Below are 20673 nucleotides of genomic sequence, written 5' to 3'. Positions count from 1 at the left end.
TGATTTATTACTACACTCTGTGATGTAGGTTATTCTCTGGAGTGGCACCTGAAACCCAAACTGCTGATAGAATTTTGGTCATTTAGCTCTGTGAGGGGGTGAGGGTAGGGATATGAGAGATGTGTGAAAGTATGTTTGACTGGAGATTTAGGGTATGAGGGTTTTGGTTAAAAATGTGTGGCAGGAGGCTGCTCATGTTTCAGAGTGATGTTTTTGAATTGTTGGACCTTCTTGCATTATTATACTTTGAATATCTGTATTTCATTTTTGTATTGTCCCTTGTCCTCACAATAAAGAGATTATGGCAAAAATATTTTTTAAGCTGACTGTTAAAACCGTGCACAATGCACATATGCACAGTGTTTAACACTTCGCTACCTGCATTGGCCTGCCAGGGTTTCCTGCCTGTAGTTAGTCTCGCCTCCATATTTCCTACAATCAGTAGCTTCCCAACATTTTCTTTTTTTTTTTTGCAGTAGTCCCGTGTAGCTGGGATTGCAGTTTGCATCACCATCTTTATGTCTGAGGGGCACAGGAGCGGCTCTACCAGCTTTACATAGAGCTTTTTTAACTCCTCTAGCTTGGAGTTTTAGAGACCATTAAATAGTATAAATAATGGTACCTAAAAATCAGGCAGAAATATTAGTGAAAAGGTTTCAGGATTGGGGTTATGCTCATTCATGTCTTTAAAAAGCATGCAAACGCGCTCTTTTTGCGAGTCGTGGTAATTTGTTCATTTCATCTTCTAAATCACAAATTTTGCCATTTGTGCGATCCTGTTTTCGAGCTATTCTAACAAAATGAAGGCGATTATACACAGACATTGGACTATACTTGAGCAAGACCCTATATTTAAAGATCCTTCGATCTTTGCATTACAAAAAAATTCTTCTCTTCGAGATTTACCTATATTTAATAATGACACATCAGTAACAACGGGACAAGTACCATGTGGCAATTGTTCAGTTTGCCCATTAGTTTGCGTAATATCCCAATTTTTTGTTAAATCTCATCAGCGGATTTATAAACCTCCTGCCAGATATGATTGTCAGACATCTCATGTTGTCTATGCAATCAAATGTCCATGTGATTTACTATATATTGGTCAAACAAAAAGATAAATTAAAACACGTATTTTGGAACATTTAAGTTGCATTCATACGGAGAAGGAAGCAGCTCCCCTTGTTAATCATTGGAAAGTGATGGGACATTGCATTGAAGATTTAAGTTTTTTGTCATCACACAAGGATCCCTTAATAGGGGTGGTGACATATCTAAATATCTGAGACGTAAAGAGCAAAAGTTTCTTTATGAATGGAATACAGTAGAACCTGGTGTAAATATTGAGTGGCGTATTTTCCTTTAGGTATATGTGTGGTAGATCCCCTTGTTGCAAATTAGATTGGTCATGAAAATTATTAACAGTAAGTGGTTTCATAAGGTATGATTGAAAGGCTTTTGGACCAATAGTGTTGATACACGTAGTAGGAGGTGTCTCTAGGTTTGGGTTTAAATATGGCAGATAGGTAATCAAACGCATGTGTGGTGTTTTTTGGAGTAGGATCGCCATTGTTAATTTGTTTGGTTTGTACGCTTAAGTAGAAGAATGATGGATTAACCTGTAAGTAATTTTCGATCTAATACATTTGTTTAGATGTTTCATAATATAACATTTATAGGAAGGATGTTTTCCTTTTTTGCTGTATTTAGACAATTTGCGTATTGGAAATGGCGATAACATTTGGTTAAACTTTGAATGGTGAAGTTTAACACTTTTTGAATGTTAGAATAAGCTTATTTTAAAAGGTTTTTACAAAATTGATGAGAATGCAGATAAAAATTATATTTTAATATAGTATTGTTGTTTTGTAGGATATATTGTTGTATGCAAGTTCTGATTAAATGAGTTGGCCGCACCATTGGGATTGAGCATAGCAGCAATACATATGTTGACAGTGAATATCAATACTATTTTTTACATATATATATTTTGAGTCATCTTGGAGATGAGAAATATAAAAATCATTTTTTTATATTTTTTTATATTTTTCAGATTGTTTTTGGAAAATTGAATTAAAGAGCTATTCTATTGTATGAAATAATGTTATATATGTGTAATACCTAAACAGCTATACTGTAATTGTAGAAATATAGTCCTATTAAAAATGTGCAATATGTAGATAGCTATAATGTAGTTTGTCAAAATGTTCTATTGAATTTTTGGGTAATTGTTTTAATGGGAGGATATCCCCTCTAGAAGATTAATGAGTGTCGTCGAAACTAGGGTCCTAGTTGGGATTATTAAGATGGTTTTTAGGGAATGTTTTATGAAGAAGTGGGAAAGTGTTTTTCTAGTGTAAACATTGTTTATATATTTGAAATGTTAATAAAACTTTATATAATTTTAGAATAATTTTTAGGAACCATTATTTATAATATTGACAGCTATTTGGATGGTACCAAAATAATACCTTCACTCTCAAATTTTTAGAGACCATGCCACATCCAACATACCTCTAAACTTTTCACTTCTAAAGAGAGACAATATTGTGTCTCTGCAATGGGGAATAACTTAGGCCAAGGATTCAATCGTACTCTTTTCTTAATCTATCAACACTAGACCTTGCAAGAATGGAATCCATACATTTGGATTTGCTAAACTTCTCTAAGGCTTCATGCCATGATTGCAGTATGGAATCAAAATGTGTACATTGCCAGATCCATGTAGACCTTCACTCCCAGGGGATAGAGGTATACATTAAAAAGGTGCAATACTCAGCCATCCTCCCCAGAAGAGGTTGCATGTCTTTTTCTAAAGCACTGAAGCATATCACATGTTTTGTTCCTCTCTGATTAAAAGGTTCTTGGTAACTCTAGGTCACCGGTTCTGATTCAGCTTAGCTCAATAATGACCAAAAGCCATTCAGAGGCTTTGATGAAATGTGGTACTGCAGGAGATAATGTCCTCCCCTGTTTCCAATGCAGATTCTGGGAGTTTCTGCAGGATCTCACAGTGCAAGAGATAATGCCTTCCACTGTATCTAATGCAGGTGTCTGGGAGTCCCTGCAGGATCTCATGTTTTAGGAGACGATGACCTCCAATGTATACAATGCAGGTTTCTGGGAGTCCCTTCAAAATCTCACACTGCTGGCAACAGTGCCTTCCACTGCATACAATGCAGGTGTCTGGGAGTCCCTGCAGGATCTCATGTTTCAGGAGACAATGTTCTCTGTTATATATAATGCAAATTTCTGGGCATTCCTGTAGGATCTCACATGTAATCTGTATCTCATGCTAGACTTGTGTAATTGCAATACCGTACTTGCCTTGTTTTATTATACAACTGCCTGTATCCTAACAAGTCATAAACACAACCACAAATTTTAGAGAGACACAGATTTAAATCAATTTTTTATTTATTTACTTGAAAAACCCACATATATCCCTACATAGACATTTAAAACTAAGCTAGCACATTCACACATTCATACCCCACAATAAAATACCACATGAAGTTTGAGATGTTAAATGGAAATTCTCCAATGTTTTTTTAGTGATAAATACACACGTTAACCTAATTATTCAATAATACAAATATGTACTTATAAATTATCACATGTAAAATTATTGCTGCATATATTTTCCTCAATCCCATGTGTAATGATCATCAGTCATCACATGGTCTGTAATATATCCGCATTCATTTATTCAGGACTCAGTGAACATATGATCCTGAATAAATGAATGCGGATATATTACAGACCATGTGATGACTGATGATCATTACACATGGGATTGAGGAAAATAAATCAGTAATAATTTTACATGTGATAATTTATAAGTACATATTTGTATTATTGAATAATTAGGTTAACGTGTGTATTTATCACTAAAAAAACATTGGAGAATTTCCATTTAACATCTCAAACTTCATGTGGTATTTTATTGTGGGGTATGAATGTGTGAATGTGCTAGCTTAGTTTTAAATGTCTATGTAGGGATATATGTGGGTTTTTCAAGTAAATAAATAAAAAATTGATTTAAATCGGTGTCTCTCTAAAATTTGTGGTTGTGTTTATGACAGTGAGATAGGGAGTGGTACCTTAAAGATTACCCTTTGTGCTGTATCCTAACAAGTGGCATTTTTTGCATATCTGTTTATGTAAGAAGCACATTATCATGAGTAGGTTTCCTTCATAGTTTTTGAATTTGTAGCCTTATCTTTTGTTGACTTGACCTCTAATATCTGATGTCATCCTTTCCCCTCTCTCAGGGATTTGACGGTCACTGACTCGGATTCCTCCCTCTCTCTCCTGAGTGATCATCATCGAGTCGCTAACATAGTCTCCAAGATCCCTTCCCCCAAATCCATACCATTGGTCCGATCGGCAGAGGACATCCTGCCAGCACTGCCTGCCACCACCGGGCAGACCCCCAATGGCGGCAGCAAGCACTTTGACACGGTCAGCCTTGGTGCCTTCCAGGAGAGACTGCCTGACAGCCCCATCGTGCCAAAGAGAACAGCAGCACACCATGGCTTAGAGAAATCAGCCAGCTTCAGTGAGATCAGCAACTCCACAGCCGGGCAGTGGCCCTCTGACTCCTCTCGCTCGCATAGCCCCAGCTCCACCGAGGCTGACACCCCTTCCCCTACCTCGGAGTCCCGGCACAACAGCAAGAGCACACGCATCCCTCAGCTGGCTGGCAAGAAGAGTCCCGGCGAGGAGGACAGCGGCTCCACCGGGGAGGAGACCGACTCCAGCCAGGGCAAGAAAAAGTTTCCCCTAAAAATCTTCAAAAAGCCCAAAAAGTAGGCTGCCAGCAGCAAGGCAGGTGCTTAGCGCCTCCTCCTTCCTGTCTGGGACAGACCCTGGCAGCCGCGGCCCTCTCCTGCTGCTGCAGATACCGTGTGGAGAAAGAGGCAACGGCGCTGCCAGAATCCTTATTTATTTTAGTAGTGCGGCTGTCCCACCGTCCGCACCATCTCGCCCTGCTTTTCAGAAGCATCCTTGCTGTGCATGGCTTGTAAGCATTACTCCTCCCTTTCTGCTGTAAACCACATGGGATTTTATTTTTATATATATATTTTTTTTTTTTGGTGCCAGGGGTGTTTAATTTCTATATTTACCATCTCTGCTCAGCATAAAGGAAAGGAAAAGACCCAACCATGGCTCTGCATAGGAGCTTGATTTCTTGCCAGCATCAGCCCAGCCTCCTGGATGAAGGATGAGACTGAGGGACAGTGGAGCATTTCTCCTTCCTGTGGCTTTTTCAGATGCTGTCCACTGCCCTTGGGTACCAAAGGGTGGGCTCTCCCCATCTCATGCTTCTTCTCTTCCAGGGGTTGGTTGTGGGATGCTCCTGTTCCTATTGTAGATCGCTCTATAAAGGATTCCAAGCCAGCAATCGCACCAGACCGGACAATGTGCAATGAACTTCAGGTGCCTGAGACTTGCGTTCTAATCCCAGTACTACCGCTGTCTCTCTGTTTGCTCTCCCTGTGCCTCATTGTATCCAATGCTGATGAAAATGTTCCCTCGCCTCTTCGATCAGCCAGCATTTCCCTCCCAGCAGTGGCTGTTCTATTTCTAAAGTATTGTAGAGTGAGGTGTGCTGGGAGCCCATTTGTAGAAAAGATCTAGTATGTATCCAAATTATTAGGAAGCGGTGGTGCGGGGTCCTAGTAGCCACCTTGATGTTTGGGGAATATATGGATTATTTGCGGGTTGAGTGGTATCTCATATTGGCCCAAGGTGCAACCTGTCCAAAGCAAATAAGTCTTCAGGCCTTGTCTGACATGTTGGATCTGAAGATGAGACTCATGTGATCTCAACATCAAATCCATGCTGGCTGGCTAATTTTTATGTTAGGCTAATAAAATGAATCAGGCTCTAAGATGTTACATCACTGTGGTGGGAAGGCAGAACAGCCTTGAAGGTTGGGAATTGCTGGAAGAGATGGAAGGCAGCAGCCTGGTGCCAACCATCTCTTGACAATAGCACATTAAGCACCTGTACGCCAGTGGGTGTATGGTGGGAGGAGCCAACACACACTCTGGAGGGGCTTTTGGTATAGAAATATATATATATTTTTAAATAAATATTACTTGCCTTTCAAGGTGTATAGTTGTGAGACCACACGTGCCCATGCGGCCCAGAAGCCATCCTCGACGTGGGGTCCAGCTTTTCTGACTCCTATACTTTGCATCCTTTGGGCCAGGGATGGGTGAGACAAGGCAGGCTGGGAATCCTGGAAGTGATGCTGTTTGTATGCGCTGCTTTATGCTGTAACGGGAAAATTCTGCCAATGTTGCCAAATCTGAATGTTTTTCTTTACATTGTGCTTGAATAAAGAGTGAATTTCTCCAGGGCATTTTATTTCAGCAGTGTCAGCCGTCCTTGAATGCACAGATGCCAGCGAATAACCACCTTGCCCACAAAATGAACTGGACCATATCGCATTCGCGGACCAACCCTCCCTCCCATCCCAAAGTCTGCAAAAAATGAGACACCAAATACGATTTCCAAGTGGCCAGTGCCATTGATTGCCGAATCAATCTTCACGTATCCACCTGCCAAGGTGCCAGAGATGCTCCGGGAATGGCTTTCCCATCAAACTCGCCTGTGGCACCAACGCCCCAAAGACGTCCCACTTGAAACGAGAAAGCATCAGCAATCAGGTTCTGGTAACTAGGGACATGCCTAGCCATGATAGTATTCCTGCATTTGCATTGGAATGTGACTAACTCCCTCAACAACTCCAAGCCTCGTAAACATCTAGCAGACTGCTTATTGATCACTTGAACGATCCCTAGGTTGTCACACCAAAAAACCACTCTTTTGTTCTGGAGTCTATTCCTCCATATCGCTAAAGCTACTACTATGGGCAACAGCTCTAAGAATGTAATATTCCTGGTGATCCATTCCGCCTCCCAATCCGCAGGCCACTGCTCTGCGCACCATTGCCCCTGAAAATAAACCCAACACCCCAGCCGCATCCGAATACAACTCCAATTCCTTGTAGGATACCTCTGCTTCTTGCATAATGCACACTCCATTGAATGATTCCAAAAAACCCTCCCAAACCCCCAGTTCATCCTTCACTGCACATGTCACCCGAAGAAAATGATGTCCCGCCTTAACGTCTGCAGTTCTTGCGAAAGCCGACGAATAAACGCTCGACACATCGGAATCACCCAGCATGCAGAGTTAAGCGAATCAATCAACGACTGCATCTGCTTTAACGTCACCTTAGTCGACCCTCTAACCAACCGCACCAATTCCTTCAGCCTAACCGCTTTATCTAACAGCAAACAGGACACCATTCCAACCAAATCCAATTCAATGCCTAGGAAAGTAAGCCTAGTAACCGGTCCCTCGGTTTTGTCATGTGCGATTGGCACCCCTAGTGCACAGGTTACTTCCAAGAAACCGTCTAACTGATCCCGACAGATGCTAGCCTGACTAGGTCCCACGAACAGAAAATCATCTAAGTAGTGCAACATGGCTCCACAACCAGTATGTTGCATAGTGGCCCATTGTATGAAGGTACTAAACGCCTCAAAGAATGCACAGGGAATCGCACAACCCATGGGCAAACATTGATCCACAAAATAACCCTCTTCAAAGACAAAACCTAACAAGGGAAAGCTCGGGTGAATAAGTAACAGCCGAAACGCTGATTCTATATCCCTTAGCTAATAGAGCCCCGTTTCTCGTGCCTCTCACTAAAGCTACTGCCTCGTCAAAAGAAGCATATTTCACCATACACTCTCGTCACGGAATAAAATCATTGACTGATGACGTCTCCGGATAAGATAGATTCAGAGTCAACCTATACTTCCCCGGCGCCTTCTTTGGTATAACCGCCAGCAGAGAAAGGCGGAGTATCGAACGGCCCTACCACCCTCCCCAACTGGCTCTCCGCATGCAGTTTTTCCCTGGCAATGTCAGCCAGTCAATATGCCAACCTTGCATTCCACACCTCACCCCCGCAACCAGGACCCTCATAAGGGATACTAAAACCAAAACTGAAACCAATACTCAAAAAACTAGCCACCGCCGCATCTGGATAATACCGTAACCACTCCTTTAACACCGAGACAGCTACCGATGAATCTGCCTTCTGCCCCAAAACCTTACAACTTTTCGCCTTTATTAGTAGCAGTATTCTGCCCCTGTGGACACTTCATGGCAGGATGCACTCCTCCGCATGAGGAGCGAGCATGCCTGAACTTGCACGCTGGGAAAAGACAGGTGAGCTTGTTGTATCGCCAACAAAGGTCGGACCCTCCTCCTGTCATTTTGTTACCCGTCTCGAAATTCCTAACACTCCTTTGTTCACGAAAGGAACTACCCTTACCCCCACTGATCCCATACCCCGTTGTGTTGCCACTCACCACTCCCCCATTCTTAACTATGCTAATCCCTTTATTGGTCATCTGGGTTAACCACAAATGAATGCCCTGTGTCCCCCATGACATAAATCTATTCCCCGCCATTTTATCTCGAAATTTCTCATCATAGTTGAGCCAAGCCCAACCTTCATAGTCCTTGAATGCCCCCAGAATGCTGTCTGCATAAGACAGCAACGAACCATATTGGGTCGGGTCGAAGTATCCTACCACACTCGCCAATCTTAAGAAACCCCAGACCCAATTGACTATATTTTTGGAAATCTTGGGCCCTGAGCCCTCACGTTTATTCTTCTTCTTGGCTTTCTTTTTATCCTTCCTACTGCCTCGTCGTCCCTCTAATAATTTGAAAATATTCACGAATTTACGTTTTCGAATCCGCCTAACCAGCCACTTTGGCTCCTCCTCCCACAACTCCGCTAAAGATGCCAATGCCAGATGACCCATATCATGTTTAGGACCCTCAGCTAACACTGCCTGCTGAATTGGCCTCGACTCTCCTGAGCTAGATGACGACTAAGATGAATTGGAAGAACTACTACGGTAACTCTCGTCCTCTTTTTCTTTATTTTCTTTTCTTTATTTTCTTTTAAGCGTTTTATATACCGAGATACGTCGGGAAACATCATCTCGGTTTACAGAGAACTGAAAATAGCAAGTTTATTTATTTTATTTTATTTAGCATTTTTTATAGTAGCTTTACAGAAGAACATTAAAAGAAAAAAAAAAAAGGATAAACAAGGCACTGTAAAAATGAAGAATCAACATTGAACAATAACAAGGGGAGGGTAATTGAGGGGGGAAAATATATACAAATGGTTACACGCTATTTACAATGAAAAAAATATACAATTAGTTATGAGCTATATAAAATGGAAATTAAGGGGGGAGGGTAGGGGGCGGAGGGAGCTGAGGGGGAATTAAGTGTATGTGTGTGTGAAGAGCCAAGTCTTTAAGTTTTGTTTACATCTTTTTGGGCAAGGCTCAAGACGAAGGTTCGGGGGCATCTTGTTCCACAGGAAGGGACCAGCTAGCAAGAGAGCACGTTCTTTGGTAGATTTGAGCTTAGCACTTTTAGGAGCGGTGGTATGAAGAGTGGCGCAGCGTTGAGTTCTGATAGGTCTGTTAGAGGCACGGAATCGCAGATGTTCTTTGAACCAGGGCATGTCTTGGTTATGAATAGATTTATGCATGATGGTTAGTGCTTTGTATTTGATACGTGCGTTGATGGGCAGCCAGTGAAGGTGTTTGAGGAGTGGTGTGATGTGATCGCAACGGTGGGCACTGGTGAGGATACGTGCCGCTGAGTTTTGGAGAATCTGCAGTGGTCATAGGGCGTATAGGGGTAGTCCAAGGAGTATCGCATTACAATAATCAAGCTTGGAGAGAATGGTGGCTTGTAGGACAGTACGGAAATCTGAGAAGTGAAGCAGAGGTTTAAGTTTTTTCAAGGTGTGGAGCTTAAAGAAACCATCTTTAAGTGTGGAATTGATGAATTTAGTTAAATTGAAGTGGCTATCTAGGAGAACGCCTAGGCTGCGAACGTGAGGGGCGAATGAGCCAGTGGGGTGAGAGGGGTGGGAGGGAGTGGGGCAAGCACATTTGGGTGTGGGCGAGATGTGTAGGAGCTCTGTTTTGGCTGTGTTGAGTGCGAGGAAGTTTTCAGCAAGTAGAGAGTTGATGGTTGTGAGAGCCGCATCCCATGTTTTAAGTGCCTCTGGAAGAGAATTGGTTATGGGTATGAATACCTGTACATCAGCCGCATATATGAAGTGTGGAAGGCCAAGTTTGGTAAGGTGCTTGCAGAGGGGAAGGAGGTAGATTGATAGGCTTTGATTCACAGTGTCCACTTTTTACACGGTATTGTCTGTTGGAGAGGTATGAATGGATCCAGCTAAGGGCAGAACCAAATATTCCAATTTCTCTAAGGCACTCGATTAAGATGTTGTGGTTGACAGTGTCAAATGCTGAGGATATGTCCAAAAGGGCCAGTAAATATGATTGTCCTTTATCAAAGGCTCTCAGGATATGGTTGGATAGGGATATGAGAAGGGTTTCAGTACTGTGGTGTCATCGGAAGCCGAATTGAGATGGGGAGAGGATGTGGTGCTCTTCTAGGTAGCTTGTGAGTGGGTGTTGATAATTTTTTTTCTAGGATTTTAGAGAGGAAGGGTAGGTTGGAAATGGGACGGTAGTTGGCGGGGTCAGCAGGGTCAAGGGTGGGGTTTTTTAGTATAGGTTTGATTATGGCTTGTTTGAGTAGTGTGGGTACAGTGCCAGAGGCTATCGAGCAGTTTATGATGTCTGCGATAGGTTTGGAAATGAAGTTGGGGATGGTGAGAAGGGTCTTGGTGGGGATAGTGCCTGTGGGATGTATTGCGGGTCTGATTTTCTTGAGAATGGATTCAATCTCAATGCGAGTAGTGGTCTCAAATGAATTGAGAGTAGCAGGGGGATTGATAGACTGGGCTGATGTGGGAGTGTGTGGTGTGGTAGAGTGGCAAGGGTGTGGAGGGGAAGGTGTTTAGGTGCGTGAATGATGGGTGTGGGGGAAGGGGGGAAACGTGTCATGATGGTTTGAATTTTCTTGTGAAAGTAGATGGCTAGTTCCTCGCATTTCGTGTTATGATCAGAATCGGGGATGACGGTAGGGTTGGATTTGGTGAGGGAGGTAACAAATTCAAACAGAGCTCGAGAATTGAATTTGAGTTGGTGGATTTTTTGGGCGTGAAAATCCCTTTTTGATTTGTCTATGGCTTGCTTATAGGAGTGGAGGTAGGAATGGAACATGGTTCGGAGTGCAGGTGTTTGTTCTTTACACCATCTTTTTTCTAGTTTCCTAAGGTGGCGTTTCATGGTTTTGAGCTCGGCTGTGGACCAGGGTTTCTTTCTGGTGTCGGCAGGGTTGATCTCTCTGCTTTGTTCTGGACAGACAGAATTAGCCACAGTGTTGGTGAGCTGATGCCATGATGTAAAGGCCGACTCAGCATCTGAGAGATCAAGATTGGTGAGTGAGTCTGTGAGGGCTGCTATGAGGTCTTCTGATTTACATGCTTTCCGGAAGTGTATAGTTTTTTTAGGGGGGTAGGAGCAGGAGTGTCTTTAAAGGAGCATGTGGTTTCAATTCGGAAATGGTCAGACCAGGGGATGGGTTGGCATGTTGGTGTGTCAGATAAGATCAGGGCATTAGTGAAAATGAGGTTGAGGATGTGGCCTGACTTATGGGTGGAATTAGCGATGATCTGTTTGAAGCCGATTGCATCCAGGGCTGTGAGTAGGGATTCACATGAAGGGGTGAGAAGAGCTTTATCAATATGCAGGTTAAAATCCCCAAGTATAATGGCAGGGGAGTGTATGTCTAGGTGTTTGGAGATGTATTCAATCAAAGGGGATGGGTCTTGTTCAAGTAGCCCTAGGGGTGCATAGATGAGGCATATTTGGATGAAGGGAGATTTAAATAGCGCAATTTTGAGTCTGGGGGGGGGGGGCAATAGGTTGGAGGGTTAACTTGAAGTGTTTTTTGGCCGCGAGAAGGAGGCCGCCTCCTCTTTTTTTGTGTCTGGGAATAGAGAAAATATTGTATTGGTCGGTTGGGAGTTGGTTAATAAAAACTGAGTCTGAGTTTTTTAGCCACGTTTCAGTGATGGCGCAGATATTTATTTATTTATTTATTTATTTATTTATTTAGAGTTTTTATATACCGGCAATCATGAAAACATATCTTGCTGGTTTACATAAAACGGGAGTGCATTATAAACATAAAACTAGAACTGTGGTGACCGAAGGTACAGTTACATTTAACAGGGGTAGCCGAACTTGGAGAAGGAAGAAGAGAGGAAAGAATAGAAATAGTTAAACAATATACAAATTAAATGTTGTATACAAATTAAATGTTATATACAAAAAGGATATCTGGGCTGTCGTCAAGAAGGATGTCATGGAGAAGGCTGGTTTTTTTTAATATGGCCTGGGCATTCAGGAGGAGGATTGTGAAGGTTGTTAGGCCTATAAATTGGGTTAGTGGGTTGATCATGATGGGGATTAGGGATTGGCAGAGGTCATGGGGGGTGGTATGGATAAGGGCATGGAGAGGAGGAGGAAGGTGTTTGAGGATAGGAATGTGGAGAGGTAGCATGGTTTAGGATATTGTATAGCAAAAGTAGGAGGGTGGAAGGACCTGGAGGGCACCTGGAGTGGGAAATTTACTTCGCTGGAGGTGGAGAGTGGGGAAGTAACTATGTCGGGTGGGGACAGGGAAGGCAAAGGGTGGTGGGAGAGGGAAGGGGGTTAGTGATGCGGACTTTCTTGGGAGAGTGGTAGGTATTGAGGGATGAATAGGTACCTGGGGGAAGGCTGGGGGAAGAAGAAGGGGAGAAAAAGAATAAAAAGGGATAGGCACAAGTGGCACAAAGGGGCGCACCAAGGGGCAGGCCCCTTGGTCGCGCTCCTTCGGTGTGAGACGCCGGAGGCTAACCGGCAGATTTAAAGTTCCCTCAGCACCGGAAGTGAGGTGTTGGTGATGGGCGCTCGGGTCCGCTGGTGTCTTGTGTCGATTGCAGCAGGTAGGCCACTGGGGACCACTTAGGCCTTGGGCTTGGACCCCGATGGGTTGCCCCTGCCGAATGCAGCGAGCCGGGAGGGCGTCGTATCGGCCGGATGCGTGCGGTGCGAGCCGCAGTGAGTGGATGGCGGTCGGGCGCAAAAGAGCGAGGGTAGGCTTGCCTGCGAGTTAAATCCCCCTCAGCGCCGGAAGTGAGGTGTCGGTGATGGGCGGTCGGGTCCGCTGGCATCTTGCGTCGATTGCAGCAGGTAGGCTGCTGGGGACGGCTTTGGCCTTTTCTTCTTTGCTATCTCCCGAGACTCTTGCTCTTCATCGCCCTCTGTCTTACCTGTCCTCGCGCCCGCAGCACTGCTCCCGGAATATCCCCTGGAGGTACCGCCGCTGTCACCCCTCGTGGAAAGTGGACCTCCTGTCCCTGTGGGAAAGCTTGGTCTCTCCATGCCTCCTGGCGCGACGTTCTCGGAACACCTCCTCCGCCGCATCTGGAAAAGAAGCTGCCTCCCACTCCGCACTCCTGCTAACTGGACCTTTGCTATGAGTTCCTTTATCCTTCGCCCCTGTGACCGGAAATGAGCCTTCCTGACCCCTAACCCCACTATCATCCCCCTGCCAATCCAACCGCCCTCCACTCACTGAAAAACCCCTGGTCCCATTTCCACGCTCATGCTCCAAAGGCCCTCCCCTCCTGCCGAAAGGGGTGCTAGCCCTAAATGGGTACCCGCCCCAAAATATCCGCTATCAACTCCGCTGTGGGCCCTCCCACCGCCCCGTATATCCCCGCTGTTGGGGCTTCCCCGCTATGCCCTGGCAAGCCACCTGTACCCGCTGTCAGCCCTCTGGCCCCAGACCTGCGTGGTTCGGCCACAGGCCTCGTAGCCGTCTGCTTTCCCCGCCCTGCCTCACTGCCGGCTTTTTTACACCTCCGGGACCCACGGGGGGTGGGGCAGGCATAGGGCAAGGTTGCCCCGCATGTATGGGCGCCGCCCTGGCCACTGGTCCTACTTCTGTGTAGTGGGGCCTTACCCTTGCCTCCGCCGCCACGTTTCGCTGCTTTGCCGCCGCGGACCAACGCATTAAAGGGGCCCAAAGGATGTTTAACACTGGACCCTGTGCCTGGGATTAAAGGATCACTGGGTATGGAGCTTGGGCCGCGTATGCAGGGGGGGGCCACGCGTCTGGGGGCGGGACCGGCGAGGGGGGTTGGATGGAACAAGTCACCGGATGAGGCATTCAATGATATTTCCACTACAGATCCCGGCGAAGAAGAACGGGGGGAAGGGGCAGCATAGAAAACCGGAGCTCCGTGCCACATCATTGTTGTACTGTTTTCCCTTTGTTTCATGCTCAATAAAAACCGGAGCGTCAGCAGTCTCCGGGCCGCTTTCCCCCCGAATCGGACACTTGGGGGGGACCGCTGGGGAGGCCAACCTCAGGAGGGCCCCTGCATGCGGTCCACTCACCGTAGGACACCTCAGCGGAGAAGCCGCAGCCAACCCCGGGGTATCTGCATCGGGCTGCCGGAAGGGGAGGAGCAGGGCGAGCCTTAGAGCGCTTCATCGGGCTACCAATGGGACGCCGCGCTACCGAAAAGGACGAAAAAAACCGCCGAAAAAATCAGGGAAAGCTGCGGAACAAAAGCAGAAATCTGCTTGCTTCGCTGCCGATCTCCGACTGCGATCCTGAACCGCGCCAAAACCTGACGCTCCCCAGCAGCAACAAATGGCGAGGCAGCAATTCAAATTGTTGCCATTGGTTACCCTCACCCCCCCCCCCCCACGCCTTGACCCGCTCCCTGCCGCTTTTCCCGTGTTATTAGCGGTGGCGCGAGACAGGCTCGCGCCACCTTCCCTTACAAATGGGAAAAAATTCAGAAATGTAGATTTAAATCGAATCCTTGCTTCAGTGCCAGGGGCCAGCTTTGAAGCTGATTTGGCACATTTTTTCCTTTGGTTATTGACTTCAAGAAAGTGGAAGGTGAAATCTGAGGTGGGGTTGTGGTGCTCTGTCCTTTCTATAATGTGCACAGGCCATGGTGGGAGAGATAAAGCGATGCAGTTTCTATGGAGCACCTACCCATCTCCTGCTTCCTGCAGCCCATGACTTGCTGGGAAACAGCTTTTGACTCTCCTAAAATGTGGCCTATATTTCAGGTGGTTTTTAGCCTTGTGCTGGCCCATGAGTGCGTGGCAGGGCTATGCACAGGATGCACTCGTATACACAGTAAGAAGCTCTGTTGCCAGGTGTGGCAGAGTCTCTTGGCCACATCTCGTCTTTCTGCATATTTACATTGTGCCGACATGCCTGCGCCTCCTCTGCTCCAGATCACTGGACTTTCTGTTCCCAGCCTGTTTCTGGAATACAGTCCTGCACCCACTGAGGAAGGAGAGGACAGCAGCCCTGGTCTGCTCTTTAACAATGAGGGCACATGATGCCCAATTCAAATCCCAGGCACCAGCCAGCTGCCAGAGCATGGTGAGCACCTGAAGCGCAGGTCAGCCCATGCCGTGTGGAAGAAGGAAGGGTCTGAATCATATTGGGGTGTAGCAGTGGGACAAGCTCCTGAGAAGATGCAGCAGCTAGAGAGCTCTTCCCCAGCTCCCTGAAAGGCAGCCAAGGGGCTTGGGACAGTGGCGCTTCAGCTTCAGCTGGAGTCTCGGATCTGCAGGCTCCTCTTGTGTGCTGGTGCCACACAGCTCATTCTGGTGGGTTAAAAGCACAGAGAGGCAGTTGCTACTAAACCTGTATAAGTACTCAGCTAGGGAGAAATGCTGTCTCTACCCTTCCAGCTATAGGCAGCCGGCTCAGTGAGTTGCCTTGCCTGCTGCATGTGGCTGCCAGATCGCCTTCACTGCTGCTGCTGCCAGCACTGAGTCACAGCCAGTGCTTGGTGCAGCTCTCCCCAGCTCGCTCAGCCTGGAGCTAAGACAGAGGCTGGAAGGACTGGAAGGAGGAGGTGCTGTGTGTGCTGCATGAAGCCCATTAGTTATCACACTGCGGGGCTCATGCTCTAGCTAGGGACAGGCGCTGGAAGGAGCTCCTCCACATTGAATCTTGCTGCTGAGAGCAGATGCATCAGACAGTGGTGACTTTTCCATGGCACGTGGGATGGGACTCGCCGGGTTAAAACCAGACTATGCAGGTAGCAGAATTTCTATGATATCTGCTTAGCTTAGATTGGTACATTTTACCGGTGTCCTTCGCACCAAGCTTTGAGAGAAAGTCTCTGCAGATTTTGCTTTGTTGCCACAAACGTTCCCAGCTGCTTTTTGCACAGGTTGGTTATCATTGGAAAAACCCACCGAGAAGCAGCTCTTCTAATCCCAGCTAGGACACGCATACTTTTAGTTGTAATTAAAAGGAAGGCAGTTTTAGACACGAATTCCCGTTTACCTGTAAAAGTGGCGTTGGAAATTGTCTTCCCCCACTGCTTCTTTGTATTGTGCTGGTAGGAACAGTGCAGCAGGACAGAGCCACATGAAAGGGGCATAGATTAAACTCTCCGTTTACAGATATCCATTGTAGGGCAAAGCTTAATCAATTGCACAAAACGATTCCTTTCTTCAGCTAAACTGCACCCATTAATCCCTCTGAGTTTTTAAGGGGGTAATGTTCACGGGCTTATGGCTTTTGCTACAACAGAACCTGGGGCTTATGCACATCAAACTCTACACGTGACCTGCCCAAGAGCTGTTCTGGGATTTACACACAGACTTTTGATTTTAAAAAGTGTGCAGAAATTCATACACACAAGTTACACCAGGGGTAGGCAACTGTAGTCTGGTTTTCAGGACATCTACAATGAATATGCATGAGATATATTTGCATACAGTGGAGTCAGTGCTTACAAATATACCTCATACATATTCATTCTGGATATCTTGAAAACCAGACCTGTTTGTGGCCCTCCAGGATGGGAGTTGCCTGCCCCTGAGTTACACCCTGTAAGGAGCAACTGTAATTCTTTGTGTGGCTCACAACTTTTCATTGGTAGTTTAAGGCAAGTTACATTCAGGTACTCTAGGTATTTCCTTGTCTTCAGAGACCTCATGCTCTAAGTCTGTACCTGAGGCAATGGGTGAAGTGGGAGAATGGTATTTGAACCCTGGCTTCCATGGCTCTCAGCCTGTTGCTGTAACCTCCTCTCCACTTATTTCTCATAATTTTCAAAGTCAACCTAGGCACATAAGTTTGCTTTGAAAATTGATGTAACTTATGCACATAGCTGCCCATCAATTACCTGTGATGTTACAGAATTATCCTGTCTTCTCAATGCTTATTTTTCTTGTTTCTCTTGACTCGATGGCACCTGCCACAGCGCAGAGACTGTCTCTTGTGGGTTTCTGTGTAGTGCTGGGTACACCTTTTAGCACTATATAAATATAGATTAGACATTGTAGAAAGGTTTTGGATGTATGCGGAGAGGGAAGGAGGAGGTTGTAGCCTGAAGGGACTGGGAAGACAACAGGGTTACCCACAGAAAGGAGGAAAGCTAAGTTCTCTCTTGGGAACGTTAAAAAGTTTGAGAGGAGTGACACTTCCGGGCCCTGCTGATGTTAGATGAGCAGACTGAGATTTGGAACTTGATTCTGGGTGAAAGTTCTGGTGCAAAGGTAGATCTGGGAGTCATCATCATAAAGATAATACTAAAAGGTAAAGCCATGAAGAGAGCAGAGCACCAACAGAACAAGTCTAGTGAGAGGATAATGGGATCAGTGAAGAAGATAAGAGACAAGATCGCCCTCACTGAGGGCCTGCTTTTCAAAAATATTTACACACATAAAACTAGCCTGAATCTTTGGTGTGTTAGGCAGTTGTCTCAGTTTTGTAGGCTTAAATCCAGGCCTGAAAATGAGCTGTAACTTTCAATGCATTGATTTGTTTATTTTTTTTATAATACAGCAAATCCAAGTGTGTGGCTGCCTGGTCTGACGTCATGAAGCGTTTTAAGTCATTGCATGTGCAGAATACGTGATGGCAGTGGCTCTGACTTTAGTACCTGAGCGCTGGTAGGTGGCCTCTGGGAAATCAGTTGACGGGGTCAGTCCCATTCTCTTCAAGCCCTTGCCATGATGCGGGGGCCATGTCGGCCACAGCAGCGCTCACCCTGGCACGTGACTGAAGAACACTGGTTGGCAGCACAGTAGTAGGGTTAATCACTGCCATCGTATTATACCTTCTCTGTTGACTTGTGCAGGACATTGCCAGTGTACTCAAACCAGGAAGGTTAAACTCCCTACAACTGTTATCAGGACAAATAAAGTATTTTACAGCAATTAGAAAACGTTAGAGCTCATGAGGAAGACAAGCATAGGAACTAGATCCCATTAGGCAAAGGATGTGAGCCCTCCTGGGCTGGCACACACCGTTCACTGTCCCTGCGGACCCTCGCTAGATTGGAACTCACGAAGCAGAGCTCCGCCGTCCCCTCTCACTGTAAAGCAGGGACAGATTCAAGGTGGCTGGGGCCCCGGGCAGTACCAGCCATGGTCCCCTGTGCTGTAATAATGCAAGTACTGTTTATCTGCTCTATGTGAGTCCTTCCAGGCTTCATCCCTAGGCGACTCCTCCATCCACATCTCCACCACACCCCTTTAATCCTTCACTGGCTGTGAGCGTGACAACCTCCTAGGAAGGCAGTCAGCCCCTTACCCCTGACTTTCATAGGCATCACTCTCTTCAATATTAGAACGCCACGGGATCCTCAGGTCAGGGTTACACTTACTGCTTGGTTCCAGAGTGGACCTGTGCTGAGTTCCACAGGTGATTCTCAATCCAGGCCTCAGGATCCAGCTACCATTAATATGCATGAGATATTTTCATATAATAGACAGTTTGGGCCCAATATTCAAAATTAAACATTTAAGTTAACCAGGATACTGAGCAGCACGGCTATGCTGTTGAATATCCAGATATGTCTTAACTTAGCTGGATAAGTTATCTGTTTAAGTTAGACCTGCTCTCAAGGGGGACAAGATGGCTGCCGCAAAACCTATACGCTAAGAAATGCTCTTCCACTCCTCTGAATTTTTTGTGAAACAATTTTAGTTCCTTTTGTTTGTCAAGATGCCCCATACCAAGAGGAAGGCTCAGTTGAGGGAGATTTCAAGTTCTTCTCCCGTTTCTGAGCACTTACAACAACAACGGATTGAGAGTCTCTTTGCGGCACCTGTAACTGCCACGACGGAAGGGAAAGCCGCTATGGAGTCGATTGTTGAGCGAGCATTTCCTCCACCCCCTTTTCCTTTGGATTTGAGACAGAGATGATATTACCTTCATGGCCATGATTTTGGACTTCCCTTTGGAGAATCCGCTTAGTATGCATTCCACGGACCTCTCTTTTGCCCCTAAGCTCTCTGAGAGCAACCCCGTGAGTGAAGGAGTGGTGAGCATCCATATCTGCCTGTCGCTAAGGTTATCCCTTGAGAAACCTAAAGAAATAACGCTGGAATCTGTCTGGAATGCCTTCATTTCTGTAGAGAAGGCTATGACCTCTTTAACAGCTGTTGAGGTGGAAAGTAATCGACGTGCACTGACTATAGAGAAGCAAGTTGGGCCTCTGGAGACCAAAGTCATCGAGTGGGATACAAAAGTTACAAGAATAGAATCAGTGCAACATAATTTGGTTCAATCAGATACGGTTTCAACTAAGAAATTAGAAAATGCTCTAAGAATTTTAAACTTAAGAATATTACATTTTCCTTGTAAAAGGTTGCTTCCTCCTAGATTTCCAGTGGAGGCTGTTCCTGCAATAACAAGGGCTTACTTTTTTCCTAAATTGGAAGGAAAAATTCCTATTTCTGAGCTGTTGGAATCATCTCAAGAGATGATTATTCAGGACAGAGCTACTTTACTTGTGACTTTCGCATTTCTTTCTGAGAGGAACTCAGTATTGAAACTTTTTAATCATAAAATAAATGATGACTGTTATGAAGGAAAAGTGTGGATTTTCCCTGATATTAGTAAGACAACCCAAGAACGCAGGAGGAAATTCCTCTCCATGAAGCCAGAAGTTTTAAGCAAATCTGCAAAATTTGATTTGAGATTCCCATGTAAATGTCTAATTAGTCACCAGAATTCCAATTATTTATTTTTTGAACCTTCTCAACTCCAGCCATTCCTGGACTCTCATTCCTAATGTCCTCATGAGTGGATCGGCTTAACCTTTTTTTTTTAGGGGTGAAAGTTCAGGATTTACTTACTGAACTTTAATTTCCTTTAATTTCGCTCATGTTAAATTTGTAAAAGTTAGACCTGCTCTATAGCAAGTCTAACTTATCCGATCAACTTAACTAGATAAGTCTAAATATCGGCACTTATCCATTTAAGTTGACTGGATAAGTAGCACCACCCCAATCCACTCATTCCCCCTCCCACTGATTATCCAGCTATCTTTCTAGCCAGATAAGTGATTTATCCAGCTAACTGGCAGCCACTGAACATAGCCGGCTATTCAGCAACTATCACTTAGCTGGATAAGTCCTACTTATCTAGCTAAGTAGTGTTTCAATATTGGTCTCTTTATGTACATCTGTCTCATGCATATTCATCATGTGGACTTCCTGAAAAGTAGACAGGCTGGGTGTGTCCCAAGGACAGCTCTGGAGGGAATCGTGATCTGTGCCTCTGGCCTCTCAGCCGTGTTGCTTAAATGACCAGGCTGTACCGGAGGATGGGGAGGGACCAGAATGGAAAAGTTGA

The 20673-nt window shown here is 45.4% G+C and overlaps 1 protein-coding gene across 4 annotated transcripts in view; it reads left to right on the top strand.

Moving 5' to 3' along the window:
- The window catches only part of STIM1 (stromal interaction molecule 1), a 327443-nt gene extending 321065 nt beyond the window's left edge, over window positions 1-6378 (top strand). For all 4 annotated transcript variants that reach the window (XM_029601953.1, XM_029601952.1, XM_029601954.1 and 1 more), the window contains one exon: window positions 4275-6378. In XM_029601953.1, coding sequence (XP_029457813.1) covers window positions 4275-4815 — 541 coding nt within the window. In that variant the 3' untranslated portion in view covers window positions 4816-6378. The remainder of the gene's footprint in view (window positions 1-4274) is intronic.
- Window positions 6379-20673: the final 14295 nt, after the last annotated feature.

Source organism: Rhinatrema bivittatum, chromosome 5, assembly GCF_901001135.1.
Source record: "Rhinatrema bivittatum chromosome 5, aRhiBiv1.1, whole genome shotgun sequence".
Classification (NCBI taxonomy): domain Eukaryota; kingdom Metazoa; phylum Chordata; class Amphibia; order Gymnophiona; family Rhinatrematidae; genus Rhinatrema; species Rhinatrema bivittatum.
Note: the sequence above shows the minus strand (reverse complement) of the source record. Positions and strands in the feature narration are given on the sequence as shown.